Source organism: Gadus morhua, chromosome 11 (assembly GCF_902167405.1).
Source record: "Gadus morhua chromosome 11, gadMor3.0, whole genome shotgun sequence".
Classification (NCBI taxonomy): domain Eukaryota; kingdom Metazoa; phylum Chordata; class Actinopteri; order Gadiformes; family Gadidae; genus Gadus; species Gadus morhua.
The window spans coordinates 8,399,826-8,418,830 of NC_044058.1; the positions used below are offsets into that span (position 1 = coordinate 8,399,826).

A 19,005-nucleotide genomic window follows, 5' to 3' on the forward strand; every position below is an offset into this window, starting at 1 on the left:
ACAGTCCAAAGACTATACAGAGAGTGGGAGAGAGGGCAAGATCGAATGAGAGAGAGAGAGCAAGAGAGCGAGAGAGTGTGAGTTACTGAGACATGCACATACACACACACACACACACACACACACACACACACACACACACACACACACACACACACACACACACACACACACACCCTCACACCGAATGTGAGAGAGGTTGAGGGAGGGTAGAAATAGAGAGAGAGAAGAAAAAAGAAGGATAGAGAAATGCCTGGAGTTAGCAATAATAATTTATACAAACACACCTCAATAATTCACGTTTCATTTCAATGCTGCAGGGAAAATCCAAAATTCACAGAGCATAATTAAATAGAGGCAGAGTGATGGGAGCGATGGAGAGGCCAGCATTAAGATAACTGGGAAACAGCAGCGAGTGGGGCATGCCTACCATGGCAGCTTTGTAAAACAACACTGATGAAACTGTAATATCCAAACCAGGATTTCACCTTGTGCTCCCGTTGCTTGTCATGGAAACACGAGAAATCTCCTCTCCCCGCTGCCGTCGGCGAGATATTTTTCACGCATATGTTCTGCGTATACGAGGCGGTGTTATGATATAGGTCCCCGAGTGAGGCAACCTGGATATTGTGCATGGGTTCCCCCAAGTGGAGCCAGGAGAGGAAGAGTCAATATCAACGCTGGGCTGGGTTGAGGAAGTGTGTTGTGATGTTGTCAGGGAGGTATGGTGCTTTCAATCAAAGGGCTTGGTTGGGCTGGTTGGACTTTGTTGGTGTGAATGTACCCTTTAGATTAAAATAATAGTGCAAAAACAGATTTGGGCCGTTTGCTGTTGATACGATATGTCGATATATTTTTGAGAAAAGAGTTATTTGGAGAAATGTGGAGCTCTTTGAGGCTACATTGATTAATATTGTATAATATTAGCGAGTCAGACATTTGTTATCATTAAGAAAATGGTTTAAATAGACCATTTCATGGTTTTTATCATAAGAATTGTTTTAGTTTTATGCAATACGGTCCCATAGATTAAAACTTTTGTTACATTTAGAGATTATGACTTTTTTTTTTTCAACCTACTGAGAAAAAAGTTGAATATCACCCATTTTGTAATAGCAAACATCAATCCATTTTATAACTCTATATTTCACATTTTTCACTAGGAGTGTCCACCGTGTTGCATCATACACAACTTCAAGTGATGTTTGCCATAACTCATATTGATCTAACATAACATTTGAACCCAACCTTCAACCCGTGGCAAATCAACTCTTTTTATTTTTTTTAATTACCTTCAATACTCTGCACTCTTCTACTTTGCCTGACTTAAACTATCTGAAAGTTCAGAATTTTCCAGATTCTATGGTACCTAATTCTATGGATCCCAATTATATCAAACCAACTACTATGAAACCCAATTCTATGGAAGCTGATTCTTTGACACCCAGTACTCCAGTAGTGTGTGTGTGTTTTTAATGTTTGTGCATGGTTCCTGTGTTCCAGGTGTTGAGGAGGAATGGACTGTAACTGCGTGAGCGATCTGCTGCTTCCGCCTGTGCCAACCCTGTGGACGCCAGGTTTGACAAAAAGTATGAAAACCCTTACCACTTCTAAATACCACTTCTGTTTGAACACATGATGGAGCTCAGGTCACTCTATTGAAGAAGAACATCTTTGGCCTTTCATGCAACGTGTTTGACAGATTAAGTAGCTCGCTCTGAGATTCTATTTCTTCGAGCTGTTTCTATTAAGTTAGCGAGTGCTAGAATTACTTAAGGATGAGTGAAAGAGCTTCCTAATTCTATTAGATATAAATGTGTCTGAGTGTGTGTGTGTGTGTGTGTGTGTGTGTGTGTGTGTGTGTGTGTGTGTGTGTGTGTGTGTGTGTGTGTGTGTGTGTGTGTGTGTGTGTGTGTGTGTGTGTATGCACAGGCCGGGCCTTATGCCCTCAAACTGCATCAATTGTCTGTCTCCCTGAGCGCTGTCATCATTCTCATGACCAATGTGTTGAAGCTAAAGGGCATTAGCACAGACTAACATTGCTTACGGCAAGCGGCGTGATATTAAACACATCATCCCACACCCCTAGCCCTCATCACTCACCCAGACATCCATCCCCCATCCGCCCCACGGCCGGACCCGGCAGGCCCCGAACTCATCCTGCCATTTTCCTGCTCTCTGTGCCTAGGCATCGCCTTCCCAGACTGGGCCTACAAGCCCGAGTCGAGCCCCGGGTCCCGGCAGATCCAGCTGTGGCACTTCATCCTAGAGCTGCTGCAGAAGGAGGAGTACCATGGGGTCATCGCCTGGCAGGGCGACTACGGGGAGTTCGTCATCAAGGACCCAGACGAGGTGGCCCGCCTCTGGGGGATCCGGAAATGCAAACCTCACATGAACTACGACAAGCTGAGCAGGGCTCTGAGGTACGGGTTCATTATTTAGCCTTAAACTATGTTTGTGTGTTTGTGTGTGTGTATGTGTGTGTGCGTGTAGTGTGACACCACAGTCACTCTAAATGTCAGTCGATAACAGCATCTACTCTGTTCATATGAGCCATATCAAGAGGTTTACTGGGGCCGTATTTACAGAGGATAACACAATGTTTACAGGTAGATTCAATCCATACTGGTCACACACACTTGAAGCGGTGCACGCCTGTCCATCCCCACGCTGGTGAAAATGGAGAGAGTGTGATAAGGCTCTCCCAGGTGCTTGTCAATACCTTCAATTTCTCCTTATCTGCGGACGCCGTCAATGAAAGCCAACCATTGAGCCGCCAAATACAAAATTCAATAACGCTTCAGAATTAAGCCCTCCATGTGAAATTGCTTGGACTTTCTCAGAATGCACGACTCTATGCTCGCTCCCTGGTCTCTATAAGTTTGGGCTGGGGAAAAATAACTTGCTCCGAAGCTTGCCTGTTTAAGGCTACGCTATTACTATAATCTATACTTAAATAAGCACTTCTTGCCCTTAGCGCTTTACATTACCACGTCCCCACTTACACACACCACCCACGGTTCTTATGCAAATCCCTCCCCCCCCCCGCGTTCCCTTGGCCTCTCGTTAATGGAGGCTGTCGTAGCGGTCTAATTGTTATGAATTGGCTGGGGCCGTAATTAGCCTTCTTGATTAGCCTCACTTAATTGCTCAATTAAGGGCCACGGCACAATTGCCACGCAAAGCAGAAACACGCACACGGCGGCGCGGCGGAGCCCTGATACGCACCAATAAAACTGAGATGAATCAAATGCTGATTACCTGCAGTTAAATGCTGAGGTGGTACGCTGTAGTGGGGGTGGCCGGCCCCCAGGGGGCCACACACACTGAACACTAATAACACTAAACATATGAGTACACACACACACACACACACACACACACACACACACACACACACACACACAAATACACACACCTGCAAAACACTAAGTAAAGGCATACACAAAAATACACAGACACACACAAAGACGCTAAACACACACACACACACACACACACACACACACACACACACACACACACACACACACACACACACACACACACACACACACACACACACACACACGAAACATGCGCATACATAAAATCACACAGACACACACAAAGTCACTGAACACGCACACACACAAAAGCTCTCCAGTGCTGCATTGAAACTTCCATCTCACAGCAGTGAATTCCCAGGGTTTTTCAATTTGGAGCATCCCTATCCCCACTCTAACCACCACTGCACCCAGCCACCGCCACCCCTCACCTGATTACCTGAACACCGAGCCCCCCATCTGGGCCAGATGGCTCCCCTGTCCCACCCCTTGCCACGGAGAACGCTGGCATCCTGGCAGCCTGTACACGGTGACACCCTCGGTGGGTGGCGCCGGAAACTGGCACGTTGACGGCTTGACAGGCCCAGCGGGAGACACCTGAGTGTGGTTACCATGGCGACGCGTCTCGTTCACCCTTCCGCACTTGCGTGAATGAAGGCTGCACCACTGTTGGACGCGGAGGAACAACCTAGTGGTGGAGTCTAAATCCTGAGTGTCCCTACTTAAGGCTTCCTCGCAGGGTGATACAAGAGGTCTTGTTCCTCGTATTGAACTACACTGTATTGAATGGAGTCCAGACATTGATTGGTGGAATGAGGAGGGTGAAAAAGGAACAGTTGGGGGCCTGCATAATGATAGAGCCCGAAACCCTTTAAAACAACAATTCCTTTTGTTACATCACTGTCTTCCCTTTTTCCTCCTCCACTCCTTGATTCTCTCGCCCTCCCCTCCCTCTCCCGCTCCTCCTCTTCATCTCTTTGACTTCGGCTAACAGGTACTACTACAACAAGCGCATCCTTCACAAGACGAAGGGCAAGCGCTTCACCTACAAGTTTAACTTCAGCAAAGTGGTGCTGGTCAACTACCCACTGCTGGACATGGCAAACTCCCCCTTCCTGCTGGCCCAGAACCACTTCACTAACGGGAGCTCCACAGCACCCGACTGCAGCCCGGAGGTACGGAGGAGAGGGGAGACATGGAAGGAGGGAGGGATGGATGATGGAGGGAGGGAGGGTTGGATGGGATCTTGGTGGAAGAGATAGAGGGGTGCAGGCTGGTAAACCAAAGGACGGATGGCTTGGAGGCAGATCTCCGGAGGCGAAGAGGTTAAGACATGCCAGCTCTTTGACCACTGTCTAGTTGTGTCGTCCTTATAGTATATTACATAAAACCCACTCAAAAGCACAGTATCAAAGCTAGGGCTTCTAAGCCGACAATATAAAAATACCTGATGTCCACGGACTCCCAACCAAATTGTTTATTAACGGTGATTTGGTTGGCGTAAGTGAAATCCATTTCATTGTAGTGATCTGCCAGGCGGAGTAGAGCAGCACCTGCTGAGCCCCTCATGCGGAAGAGGATGGATTGCATTCTCCATCTTTTATTCACCGTCTCTAACACAGCCTGCTGATGAGTGCTGTTACAGAGGATAATTTACTGGTAATTTTCCCTGGGAGATGGAAATTATTATTGAAAAACACTGACAGTGTGGTTAAAAAAAAGCCAATGTCTTTTTCGTTTTTTCCCGCCAATATCCCACAGTAACTGTACGCGTCCACTTGGTTTACAAAGACACATACTTTATGCATCCTTCATGTATATATTTAGAGAGTGCCCCATCAACCTCTGAACTGCAGTCAGAGAAGCCTTCGCCCAACGTTTGTCTCTGCTCGTCCCTGCGGGGGATGGTACGTGGGCGGACACCGGGCGCAGGAGAAATGGCAGAGGAGCGGTTTCAACTCGTCCTTAAAACAAAATAAGGCCTTATCCCCCTCGTCTCTCCCTCTCATCCCCCGTCGTCTCCGATGGCGTAGCCGCCTGCTTTCGATTGGCAAATGAAAGAAATGGAAAGCAACTGGGGCCCCATCAGATCAGATCAATGACATCAATGACAGGTCATTAATGGCGTTTGTTAAGCACGGCAGATCATCAGGCTTGGAAGTACAGTGCTGCCTTTCAAACCTACAGCGCCGATGGCTGTGACACACGCTATCGATCCCCTCTGCCCTCTTAGCCGCCTGAGATTTAACACTTCCATTTATTTTCCCTGCTTTTATTTTGAAAGGACTCTTTTTAATAAGACGAGTTAATAAACACACGATAAGCCCTCAGTAGAGGACACTTCAGGACTGTGAAGCCGGAAGAGGCAATTGCTTGCTCTCTGTTCTGCACACACACACACACACACACACAAAAACACACACACACAAACACAAACACACACACACACACACACACGCACACACACACACACACCAACCTTCTGACTGACTCCATCCCCTTAGAGTCCTCAGATTGCCCTCAGAATGTCCTCGTGTCTCTGGCATACCTGCATGTTTAACGGTGGGCCTCCATCGGTCGTCCTGCCTTTGAGGTTCTGAGCTTCCATCCTCCTTCCCATCCTGCTCTCCAAAATCCCATCCCTTGGTCAGGCTCCCCTGGTACTGGCTTTTATCCTGCCCTTGCCAGATACACTGGTTACCGTGAGCATCTCTCAGCAGGGAACCACCCCCACCACCACTATCTGAGGACTTCATCCAGACCAGTGCTCCATTCTATGGGAAGAGGTTGTGCTGTTGCAGATTTAGTCGTTATCTTTTGATGACTAACTACTTCCCTTCTCTCCCTCTCCCTCTCTCTTTCTCTCTCTCTCTCAGGCGCTGCAGTCTCTGTTCCCCCGCCTGCCGGACTCAGGGCGGGTGGCGTCCCTATTCGACCGCGGGGCCACGGCCCCCAGCCCAGAGGGGGACAAGCTCAGGCTGGACGCCTTCCCCTTCCTCAGCTCAGGTGGGTCTTAAGCACACCGTCTCCGTGGCCGGTGGAGGTTTCGAAGGATTTTCAATGCAGCCCATCGGGTAGCGTAGTGGTAAGAGTGTCGGGGTGGACTTCCAGACGAGAGCTGCTGGGTCCCAGACCCGAGGTACACGGCTGCCTATCTGAAGGCGCCGCTAAGCATGCATCTGAAGTAAAAAAAAAAATGTTTGGAATGAGGATTAAGAATAATTAAAAGGAGAAGAAGTGAGGAAGTGTGACCATCGGCTGAATGGGTGTCAGGAGGGCTGGTATTAATAAAGTTTTGAATGAAGAGATTTGGGGTGAGGAAAGCCTTCCAAATGGAGGACGAACCTGAGTTGATTCATATGTGCTGGATGGAGGAGGGGGGTGGTGATTTTTAGAGGAAGTAGGGGAGCTGGTTGTCCCGACGACGCCGCGGGCTGAGGCAGCGTCCTTCAGGTGAGGAGCGAGGCCGGGGTAGAGCCTTCATTATGCACCACTTCCTGCCAGGGGGACAGACCCCAGCAAGGTGGAGGAATCATCATTCACACACCTATGTTCGTATGATCATTAGCATGGGCCCTTCTATACGGCCTATGTATGTATGTGTGTGTAAGCGTAATAAATGATGTGTGCATTTGTGTGTTGGCCCGTCAGTATGTGTTGTAGGTTTTACCTTCAAATCTACCGCAGCTATGGGTTTCAGTGCCAATGTGTTGCAGTAGATAGAAAATAGATGAATAGTGTGCTCAGAGATATGTATGTACTGTACATGCATGAACATATGGCTGTCTGTGTGTTTGTGTGTGTGTTTGTGTGTGTGTGTGTGTGTGTGTGTGTGTGTGTGTGTGTGTGTGTGTGTGTGTGTGTGTGTGTGTGTGTGTGTGTGTGTGTGTGTGTGTGTGTGTGTGTGTGTGTGTGTGCGTGTGTATGCATTCCACACACACATACACATGCACACACATAGACACATGGACACACACGCACGCTGAAACACATACAGCCCCTCTTCACAGAGACACACATGTACTCCTCATCACACAAGCAGCCCCCCTCATTCTGTTTGTCCTCAGGTCCTTTTACCCCCTTCTTCCCTTCTCAACCTCCTCTCCCTCCCATGTGTCCCCCCTGTCCTAATCCCTTCCCAGGCAGGAAGGCCCTAATTGAGGGTGCAGGCTTCAGTTTGTGGCCTGTGGGCGCCCATTACTGTGTTTTCATAAGCAAGTGAGGCCTGCCTGACTGATTCAATATTCATGTGTCTGGCAGCTACTCCTGGCCCAGCACACACAGATTTCAGCACTGTCAAATTAGCCCTGCATAGTAAATAACAGAGTGAGGAAGGGAGGGAGGAGAAGGGAGAGAGGAGGGAGCCAGAGAGAGGGAGAAATAGTAAAACTAACAGAGAAGCTCGGGAAAGAGATCGAGATAAAGGTAGATAGAGGGAAAGAGAGAGCGAGACAGAATGTTTGAGTCGGTTGTCAGTTGTAAGTGTCTATAAAGTGTAGTTGTAGTGTAAGTGTAGTTGGTTCGAAAGGAATTATTTTGTTCGTTCAATAAAATCGAAATTTAAGCATCTTCTCAGCATTACCTTATTCAATTTTTTTCTGTTGTCCAATGCTACGACATGCACTTATAATGATCCATTGTGCTGCACCAGTACATTTCTAAGACAACATACTGTTTCTTGTACATGATACCAAGTGAATAAGTAATTATATTTTATTCTATCTTTATTTTTGTAAATACCTTTTACTGTGTTCTATCTACACAAGATTAGTCAAGGTCCTTGAAATACAATTTATTTGTGAATGTGAAAGAACAATCTAATAGATTTGGCTCTTTATCTCCAATGTTTGGCACAGAAATGCAGATCTGTTTTTGTGTTTTTCTACTGCACCACCTTGAAGTGGGTGTTCAGCATAGTACTGGCATGCATAAATGTTCTATCAGGTCTTTTTTTCTATTCAAGCAAATGTGCCAGAATTAGCCCCTGTGGCTTCTGATTAGACTTGCTAATACCACGGAGCATAATTAGTCAACATTCTTGGATGCTGTATGTCAGGAAACCTTTGGCCCTCTCTGAGCACTAACGTCTGTGGATCTTCCTTCCCAGGTGCTCCGTGCTACTCCAAGCCCCCCTCTCTACTGGGGCCCTACCCCCGAAGCCCCCCCTTCGACTATCCATGGGGCTTCAACCCCTACCTCCCAGGGGCCTTCTCTCTCAACAACTGCCCCAAACTGCCCCCCGGCTCCCTCTACCCCTCCCACTTCTACCCCAACCCGCTGCAGAGCAGTCTCTCCGGGCTGCCGCACCCCTTCTCCTCCCTACTGCACCCGGGTGGCGATGCGGGCGACAGGGCCGGCACGGGGCCAGCGGGGGCCACCAATGGCACGGTGGGGGGCCCGGCAGCCAGGCTGGGGCTTCCTCCGTACCCGGTCAGCATGTCCATGGGCCGGACCGACCTGCTCAGCGGGGCGGGGCTCGGAGCTCGGGAGGGCTCCCCTCCCGGTGTGGGGGGGCTGGGCATCGGGCTGGGCCTGGCGGCCGGACCCCCGGGGACGCGCCCCCAGAGCCCCTCAGAGCGGAGGGGAGGGGTGAAGCAGGACCCGGAGTCGGACTCTGACCTGGAGATCACGGACCTGAGCGACTGCAGCTCGGACAACGAGAACGACCACGAGTTCAGCAAGGCGGCCAGGAGCCGCTCGCAGATCATTTTGGAGGGAAAGAAAGGGGGCATGCTGCCACCCCTGTCCTCCTCCCTCCCGCCTCCCATGTCTCCCCACCCCCTGAAGAGCTTGGTGCCCCTCACTCCTCCTCGGCCCTCCCTCCCCCCCTCCCTCTCCCCCTCCTTGGCTTTGCATGAGCGGCACAGGGAGACGGAGACGCTGAAAATGATCCACAGCTAATAAAGCATCACCGGCCACCTCCATGCTCCTCGTCAGTCTCTATACTTCTCTTTATCTCTCCTTTCATTGCTTCTACATAGAGTTGTGCTTTTAATTTATTAATTTATTGTTTATTTTGAATTGCCCCACTAATCAAACCACTGCGTCTCCAATTCTGAACCTTTTCCACTAAAGAAAGTTTAGTTTCTTTTTCTGAATGGTTCTTTTTTCTATAAAGCTTTTTTCATTTGCAAACAGGACAATATCGTATTGACTTGTCCACTGCCATTAACAGCGGGGAATTCTGTGTGTGTATGGTATCAGGCTGCTAACGACAATTGTGTCCAACTTCGCTTTCTGTACATTGTTCTATGGTTTGCTGACTTGTTTAAAGCTTTGCCAGCAGCCTTTTTCAATTCCCTGTGCAGCGGTGCATTAGTGGGGAAAGGTAGCGAGGTGGTAAAATACCTGCTTTAACAAACATTAACAACCTACTTATACAAAAGGAACTGAATAACAAATAGTGCTCCAAATCGACCCAATTTCATAGATTTTGCCCTGTGATCCTTGATATTTAGAATGTTTTATTTTAAAGACACAGTCAAACATTGCCACCTAGTGGTAGAGATCCGACTGTCTCGTCAGTTGAATTCCTGATCTTGTGCGTGAGATTTTAGACCCAGTCCGTTTTTGCACTGACTTGTTACTTTTATCCGTTTTTTTGTGTGAATTATTCAAATGGTTCAAACCCATATTTATTTCAGTGTATACATGTAGTAGTGAGTTTTTATTTTGTTGTGCGTGGAAGTATTTCCTACGTATTTTATAAAAGGAAAGAAAAAGAGCAGTGGGAGCTTGGCTAATCTAAAATTTGTATGAATATTTGTGTATATATTTTACTATGGTGTATATATATTCACTGTAATATTCACTATTCTAAGATGTTACTGTATTGTTGTGATTTAATTCAATATTTAAAAAAAGTTGCCTAGGTATGTCAAAGATGAATTTATTAATGGCAGAAAATCTGTGTTCTGGAAATGTTTTGCTATGTTAAGGACTGAGTTTGCAATGGGAATTGTCTTGGAATTTCTCAACCCCAATTAACTGTGCCCTTTGGTCATTTTTCTAGATGCCCTCTGTACAAAACCCTTTGGGTTTAAAATATGCCGGTGGACTTATTTTTTATAGTTATAATTCACCCAGTGTAACTGTACTGTAATTAGTCAAATGTGATAAATATTGGTCTATGTATTTCTTTTTCCTTCCAACACCTGCCCTGAAAACCCATGTTGATTATTCTCTAATCAATGAGTTCTGTCCATTCCAGCAGTGGAGAAAAGGGTATTTGCATAAAGACATTAAAAATGGGAAACAAAAGGATAATTAAAAAGAAAATCTTTATCAGATCTAATCAGAACGAAACGAGCAACAAACAAATGTCCTTTCAGGTGCCCTGTTTCTTCTTACACAGAGTGCAATACTTCCAAATATTGTACAGCGTTATAACCTAGGCCTACAGTTTGTTAAGCAGTAGCGCTATACTATTAGTTGTTAAAGCTTTATTGTAAAGTTAATGTAAAGCTCTATGTTTGTTAAGTTGCAGCAGGACAAGCCCTGGGTCATGGCTGTATGGAGTACACTAGCAGCTGTAAATACTGTTTCCTTTGTGTGTGTGTGTGTGTGTGTGTGTGTGTGTGTGTGTGTGTACACATCCAAAATGACCTTGCAGTGGTTTTTACCTGTCACTTTTGTTTGTTTCACTGTAATGAGGAAAATTGAAGCGAGCAAAATAGGAAGAAAAGATTCATATCTTTCAAAAAGCAATAAACATTTTCGCAGAGAGTCGTGACCCGTGTGGACATGGAGTTCTTTAAATTCAAATGAATTCTGAGGATTTTTGGGAAGCTCTTTATAGGTGTTCGTGCAATCAAATGTCTCTCGGTACACAAATATTGACCATCATAGTCAATTTTCTTCTGATTAAATGTAGAACTACTTATTCTACACCAGCAGCCACACAAACCTGCAGGGAAGCATAGTATTCAGAAAGCTGTTTTTAATTCCTTGATGTTACCAGACGTACCAGTGGTACAAGGACTATCGTAACATAATTATATATGTTTATAAATGTCACTATAAAGACACACAATTGTGTGTTTGATGTTTTGTTTTAATTGTTACAGTTGCCTCCCAATAGGGACAGACCACAGCATCAGCGTTATTCCCCCCTTTATTCATGTTTTGATGGTACCCTAGATTGTAGTGTCTCTTGGAACCAATGTGAAAATATTGTATATTTTTCAGATGTAATCACAGCCTTGAGGTGTTATCATGTTTTCTCAAAAATTACATAGACAATCTACTAACATCTCATTGACCTATCTTAATAATTTCATACATTTGGAAAAAAAGAAACTGAAAAAATCACTATTGATTGTTCCTATTATACATTATTATATTGTTCCGAACACAAATCGTTCAATACAAAAGGACAACAAATAGAGAGTAGGCCTATAACATTTACTGAAAAATCTAATATATCGAATTGATCTAAATAATTCAACACATTTATTAAAAATACAAATAATAGATTATTGAACATGTGGTACGACTACTTCTTACCACATTTCAAAGCCATGGTGTATGTTCGATCAATGAATACAATTCAATATTACAAAATGTATAGTTGTACTCGTGATTACCACGGGGTGGCGCAGTAACGCATAACATGAACACTGAAGTATTTCTCCCAGCACGCTTGGAAGGAAGTTCATGTGAAGCATCAAGATGAGCTCAAATTAAGTTTTGTTTGAACTGGCCGCAATGCCCTTGGTTTATAAACAGATCATCAATAACCAGGTGCAGGTTTAATGTGGAGTCGTGAAATTATTTAACCCAAGAATAGGCCTTATAGCACTGGACAATACAACAACACGTAGTTATTTTAGTCATAAGTGGACTATTTGAGATGAAAATGTGACCCTTTGAAATATAGACATTGATCAAAGATGTTATAGGCCTATGTGTTGCGACTGACATGTTCCCCTGGTAAGCCCAATGCATATTTGTTGTGCTAATAACTGGGACAGAGATTGTGAAGCAATTTAATTATCTGAATACCAAAAATATAAATATTTATAGACATTAACTTTTTGTTCAGAGATGGACTAGGCTCAAGTATGCATGCTATAAATTGTTGGCATAATTCAATAGGAGCAAATCAACATTCATAAAACAAAATTGCGCTGAAACATTAAATATCTCGGTCATAAAGTGGCCGGCATAATGTCATTTCTTGCACACTGTTAACACCATAGAGAACGAAAAAGACCGCTGCAAACGTGAAGGAGTTATGGGGGGACGGATTATTGTGTAACACAGTGCGGAAACAAACCATATTGGATTTTTTTTCTTTTGACAGACAGGAAAAAAGGGCAAAAAGTTGCAATATAGTTTTATAAGTTGTAAGCACCGCTCCCCGAGTCAGTCGTTGATACGAAGCAATAACTGGACATTTACCATACGCGTAATATCAAACGTTATTCAGGCAAAGGTTTTGAATTCAGAGTTTTACTTCCGCGTACAATGTTTTTTTCCACTGACATACGGCAACTTCTGAACAGGAAACCCTACTAGACAGTAGTCTTGCGTTTTCGCTGTAAGTAAAGGTGAGTCAAGTGGCTGCATTTACATGTCTATAACCATGTGTTGTAACTGCGTTCTGGTTTTCCGGCTACCTTTTATAGAAAATACGGCAGAGAAGATTTGGTCGCTGTAGAGAAAAGGCTTTATTCGCTCGGCGGAGCAGAGCGTACAGCGGGGGTTTAGGAATGTTGTGTATGGCTACAATGTCACAATGTTGTAGCAGGACACGCACAACCCAGCCGTTCACTACACAACCTCATGCTTCCGTAGATGATCATGCCAGCCTTCTATTGTATTTTGAAGGCCACACGTTTTTGTACGTCTTCCATCTCTAGCGACTTGTGGTTATTATGTTTTGTGTTTCTCCCCATCTACCGTTGATTAATTAGCCTACTTGCATTGGTGATGCTGATATAGATCTATTGCATTGTTTCATAGAGGTTTGCACTTTTCTGGGGTTTTATCCGGTTGCTTTTTGGTTCAGTTTTTCTTGGGGCTTACAGACCTAACTATAATAAGAGTAGTCTATGTGATGTTTGTATACGTTTGTATGTATGTAGGCCTATGTATGCATGTATGCATGTATGTATGTATGTATTTTCTTGAGAACCATTGATCCGATCGATCCGATATCAGCAACTGCATTGTTGTTTATATTCGTTGACTTGTTCGTAGTCCCGACTTCAGACAGCAACAATGTTATAATAGCCTTCACATGTAGGCCTACTTAACGTTAGTATGGCTACAAAACGACAATAATTCAACCTTCGATTTATATTTAGAACAAGCTCTCAATTCATACTGCGTATACAACTATTGTTACTGTCAATAACCTATTGAATTTCTATTTCACAAACGACCACTATGATAATTCGGTATTATTTAGATTTCTTCTCATTTGCCCTTCCTCTACTCTATCCCCTCCCCCTCGTCTAACGCCCGCCACTCATTAAACAGCAGAAATGTGGGAGCACTGCAGAGGAAACTCAATCATCCGGAATACATATAATTGATTACCAAATATACATATGTGGTTTTTGCAGAATGATTAACACTCTAGAATTAGTCTGCAACTTAAAGGCTCTGGGCTAATTTAACCTTTTTGAAACTGGTGATGTTGGTTATGTCTGTTTGCAGTATTAATATGCTTTTAAAATACGGCGCAGATTTCCAATATGACATCATAGTTATAATATCCTGTCATTGTTGCCATTGCAAATCTATCTGTTTCTTTCTCCTGTCAGGTAATGCATAGAATTATATGATATTGAATTATATATAAAATAGTTAATGAACATAGATCATTAACTATCATGGGATTCTTACAGTTGTACTAGACCTGGCAAAGTTTCAAACTAGCACTATGTTTTATGTGACCAGCCAGCCAGCTATCCAGCCTGGTAGACAGTCAGCCCCTGCAGCCGAAAGACCAGAATCAAGCCCAGCCACTTCCTGCGCTGCTCTGTTAGACTGGTGAAACACAGGACAGCACATATCATCTCACTCCTTTCCCTCCACTCTGTCTATACCTCTCTCTCCTTGTGATCTCTCTGTCCCTCTCCTTCGGTCTAAACCTTTTGCATGTGCATACTTGCCTGCAGCCCAACAGCGGCCATCTCTTCCTTTTTTAAAGAATGTTGACTTTTTAATCTCAGTCCCCTGATCCTCACCTTTAGACCCCCCACTCCTCCCTCCCCCAAACCCTCTCTCTTTGTTGTCGTGGGCGTGCATTTAACACACATCTTCATCATTAGACGCTAACTGTTTTTGCACACAGGTGCACCTGCTCTTGCAATATCAACCTTTTAACAAAGGTGGTAGCAAACAGCTACCCAGACCTGACACCTTCTACACACACACACACACCCACACACACACACACACCCACACGCACAGAGAGCTTGTCCTGAGGGCTTGCATGGGAAGCTCTTTTACTGTAGTTAGCGTTGCACTTCAAAGAGAAGGCAGGTATTCCTCTCTGGCTGCAGCAGGTCTGAGTCTCAGGGAGCACATAATAAGAGACAGACGGACAGTGAGGCTCGGCCAGCTCCAAGCTTTACTCCTGCTGGCCCCATTGATTACAGAGCTCATAGCTTCAGTCAAGTGAGGGGCACTCATTTCCCATGCATGATCTCAGGTGTGTGTGTGTGTGTGTGTGTGTGTGTGTGTGTGTGTGTGTGTGTGTGTGTGTGTGTGTGTGTGTGTGTGTGGGGCTTCACATCAATCCTAATAACTACCATCAAAGCTACACTAGGGTCAAAGCAACAAAACTGGTAGTGCGTATATGTGATTGTGAGGTAGCTTGTTGTAAGGTGGGGTCACTGCGTGCACTGATACACATCCAAGCTCAAAGGAGTAAGGATGTAAGAAATTCTATTCTATTCCATCGCAATAATAGCTAGCACTCATAGCTAGCTCGACCAAATCACGCTCCCCCCCCTCTATGTCTCTCTCCCTCTTTGTGTCAAAGCATGCCACACCCTGAGTGTAGATTTGATTTTGTATGTTTAGATTTCCAGGATGGGCCAGCGTTGGTTAACTCTTGCATGGTTACCCTAACCTGTCGAAACATGAACGCAGAGGAACCAGAGTTGGCGGTTACCGTGGCAGATTGCCTGCCAACTCCAATACACATTTTATCCTATTACGACATTACCTATTACCTGAAGGTGCGATTTGATCAATGTCTTAATGATGTGTGCGTGCGTGCGTGTGTGAGAATGTGCTATAGGGGCAGACGTTATCCATCCCTGCCCTCTCAGACCGCTTTATTTACATGATAGGTCAGAAAATGAGACCCCGCAGAAAACCGTGTGTGGATTGTGTACGGCTGAGAGAGTGAACCCTCAGGAACCAGAGGTAGCTTAATTACCAATAGTAATTAATGCTATTTATTGAGGCATGGAGGGGGTACGGGGCGTCCCATGCCTAACCCTCAAGGCTGCCTGCAGGCAGACTGCGGAAGCCGGGCTTCCAACTTTGAAACCGTTTGCCTGGGAGTCTCCCCTCCTCGACTATTCTGTGTAAATGCAGCCTATGTTACTGTGCTGTTGTTGTATTTTTATTTGGCACGAAATGCCAGTAAAACAGTGTGCCTTTGTAGCAGCCCAAACCTCACACTACCCAACAGGTAGGACATGGAAAAAGCTGTCTGATTCTGCCCGAAGTGTGACTCAGACGGACAGCTGGAGAAATAAAGAGGGAGAGAGACCGAGAGAGAGCAGTAGAGAGAGGGAGAGAATGAGCTCTTTCATTCCAGTGGTCTGGATGGAAAAAAAGGATAAGCGAGGCTAAAGTTGTAGAAATGGTGTTTACCCATGTTGAGTTGGTGTAGGTGTGTGTCTAAGTGTGTGTGTGTGTGTGTGTGTGTGTTGGGGGGAGGGGGGCATGTCGAATATAGCGTGGACTGACCAGTGATGTGCTCGTAGGTGAAGCTTAAACATGCAAATGTATTTCATACATCTTATCTGCTAAAATGCCATCCACATAGAAAACCCAACAGAGGTACACTGGATCTGAACTCTGAAAGGGTCACTATGTAGTATTAAGGCAAGGCAAGGCAACTTCATTTATGTAGCACTTTTCATGGTTGAAGCAGACTCAAAGTGCTTCACATAGAAACATTCTCATACAATAAAATAGTAAGTAAAAGTAAGTAAAAGTAAGTAAGTAAGTAAAAGTACTTAAGTAAAAGAAAACACAGGCAAAGCTCAAAAATGCATTGTCATGTATTAACTGTCTCTCTGGTATCAGATCATGTATTAACTGTCTCTCTGGATTTAAGGAAAAATAACATTAAGTGTCTCGAGCACTCAAATAAAATACACTGGCTACTGAATCCAGGACAGCAATAACATCACTGTATTTATCCCGAGGGATAAAAAAAAAGTATATATATATATATATATATATATATATATATATATATATATATATGCATATGCAAAAGAGTATACCAGAGAGGGATAATAACTAGATTATAAGTCATCATATAGGCTGCACCATATGGTTCTGCCATTGCACACTTAGTGGCGAATGGAAATATTGGCGTGCCTCTCAGGATCTGCATGGAGCTCCTGGACCAGATTGTGGCATACCCCCTGTTCTTGTCTCCGTTCATTGATGGGGTGCACCCAAACCCTTCGTCTTCTCCTTGCCCGCCTACAGCGCAGGAGAAGAAGGGCAGCCCCCCTCTGTCTGGCAACAGTTATTTGTTCCATTGCGTTCCGTCTCTTTGCTGCCTCTTAAAAAGCATCCAGCAAATCAGACTGGGCACATGACAGACTGGCTCCCTGTGTAGATATAATAATTCTCATTCTAAGGTAACAGAAACATCATATACTAATTACAACATGCTAAAATAATACGATATTCCATTTCTGCCGAATCAGTTTGGCTAGATGGCACTGAATTCTACACACAATTGTAATCACTGTCATACTTAAGTTTTACACACTAAATAATTAAATAAAATTGATAAAACTTGACAGTTGGCTACTCTATGTGGTAATGTAGCCCATGACATCATTTAGTAAGTTCCTACGGGTACCTTCAGGTCAGCATAGGCAACGGTAGCGGGCTGTAAAGGATGGGGCGGAGTCGGTAGCATCAGCAATATTGTGTTACCCTGCCATAAGAGCCTTTTTTATTGAGTGTTCTGAGTTTTGTATTGGCCATCATGTGCAAAGAGATGGCAGATCCTGTAAACGCCAAAGGGATGCCAGAATCCAGGTCAAACGGCTTCTACAGAGCATAGCAGGCCAGATTTACGTGGCCCATTGGTTCCTTGAAGTCCCCCCTCAATGGACTCTGGACAACATATGCGATCACCTATACTTCAGAATGAATGAAATACTGTGCTGCTTGTCCCAACCGCTAATAAAGCCCTCAGTGTTTGGCTTGAGCAATCACACACACACACACACACACACACACACACACACACACACACACACACACACACACACACACACACACACACATATGCGCACTCGCACTCTGAAGCAGTCAAGCAAAGCTGAAGGTTGGCTATGAGCTGCCAGTCCATGTGTGCTGGCCTATCAAATATTTCCATGAAGTCTATGACCTCTGCATCAGGACAGGGGGAGGGGGTGAGGAAAGATATGGTGGGATGTGCAGGGAGAGAGGGGGGAGGGTGAAGATAAGCCATTTGGCGCTAGGATTGGCATTTAACGCCTGAAAGCGAAAGAGAGAGAAGGAGAAAAGTAGGGCATTGGGGTTGTGGCACACCCCGTAAGAGCCCTGGGGAGAGGCTGGGCCTTGTTGATTGGCCCTTGGTAATCATGTGGAGAAGGGGGTTCCTAACTTGTCATTTTAGATATTGTCGAGAAAAACAAAGCGTTTTGTAGTCTGGTGATGTTGGCAAAGGGGCTGGAATGGATGCAGATGCTCTGACATTGGGGTGGTTGGGTTGGTAAGGGGGGAGGGGGATTGGCTGATAACGAGGGAGGGGTGGTGGGACTGGTAAAGGGGGTTTGTGTGTGGGGTGGGGGGGGCTGGGCAGCAGCGCAGTGTCATGTTGAATGTACAGGAATCAGTTAAGGGAAACACCAAGGAATAAACCAAATGGAAAAATAAATTCCAAGTATATGTGACATTTTTTGGAAAAGTATGAAAATGCTCTGGGAATGGGAGCATACAAAACGTAAATGGATTTGACCACTGGCATCCCAGAAGCAGATGCGCAGAGTAGAGACCTCAGAAAGAGGTTGTTGTTTGCCTTTCTTTACTAGGTATAATCTTATTTTAGCAACTACACAATGATTGTTAAATGCCCCTAATATGCTCCCTCCATTAAGGTTCTCGCTGTTTAGAGGGAGATCTTACAACAGCCGCTCATGTTATGTTGAAGGTATAAACAGAAGAGAGCGGTAAAGATGGATGGAAAGTGAAGTTAAAGAAGGGAAAAAGAGAGTGAATAGGACTGAGCGGATGAACGGAACAATAGCGTTCCGTTCATCCGCTCAAGAGGATGTGGTAGAGAAGATGGAGAGGAAAAACCTAAGCTAGAGCTGCGCATTTTCACCCTCTCTCTAGCTCACAGTATCCCACAAATCTCTCTTCCTCTAGTTTTATTAACTGTTCTTGGCTCTTCGATAGTTTCTGCCTTTCTTCTATGTTCCTTCAGAAT

At 44.9% G+C, this 19,005-nt stretch overlaps 2 protein-coding genes across 6 annotated transcripts in view; both read left to right on the top strand.

Moving 5' to 3' along the window:
- The window catches only part of erfl1 (Ets2 repressor factor like 1), a 51,478-nt gene extending 40,420 nt beyond the window's left edge, over positions 1–11,058 (top strand). For both annotated transcript variants that reach the window (XM_030369452.1, XM_030369451.1), the window contains exons 3-7: positions 1,504–1,589; positions 2,189–2,423; positions 4,321–4,501; positions 6,203–6,332; positions 8,434–11,058. In XM_030369452.1, coding sequence (XP_030225312.1) covers positions 1,517–1,589; positions 2,189–2,423; positions 4,321–4,501; positions 6,203–6,332; positions 8,434–9,227 — 1,413 coding nt within the window. In that variant the 5' untranslated portion in view covers positions 1,504–1,516 and the 3' untranslated portion in view covers positions 9,228–11,058. The remainder of the gene's footprint in view (positions 1–1,503; positions 1,590–2,188; positions 2,424–4,320; positions 4,502–6,202; positions 6,333–8,433) is intronic.
- A 1,528-nt stretch (positions 11,059–12,586) lies between these two features.
- The window catches only part of arhgef1 (Rho guanine nucleotide exchange factor (GEF) 1), a 38,063-nt gene continuing 31,644 nt past the window's right edge, over positions 12,587–19,005 (top strand). For 3 of the 4 annotated variants that reach the window (XM_030370344.1, XM_030370348.1, XM_030370347.1), the window contains exon 1: positions 12,587–12,877. The gene's annotated coding sequence lies outside the window, so the exon portion shown is untranslated. The remainder of the gene's footprint in view (positions 12,878–19,005) is intronic. The other variant, XM_030370349.1, reaches the window with a different exon arrangement.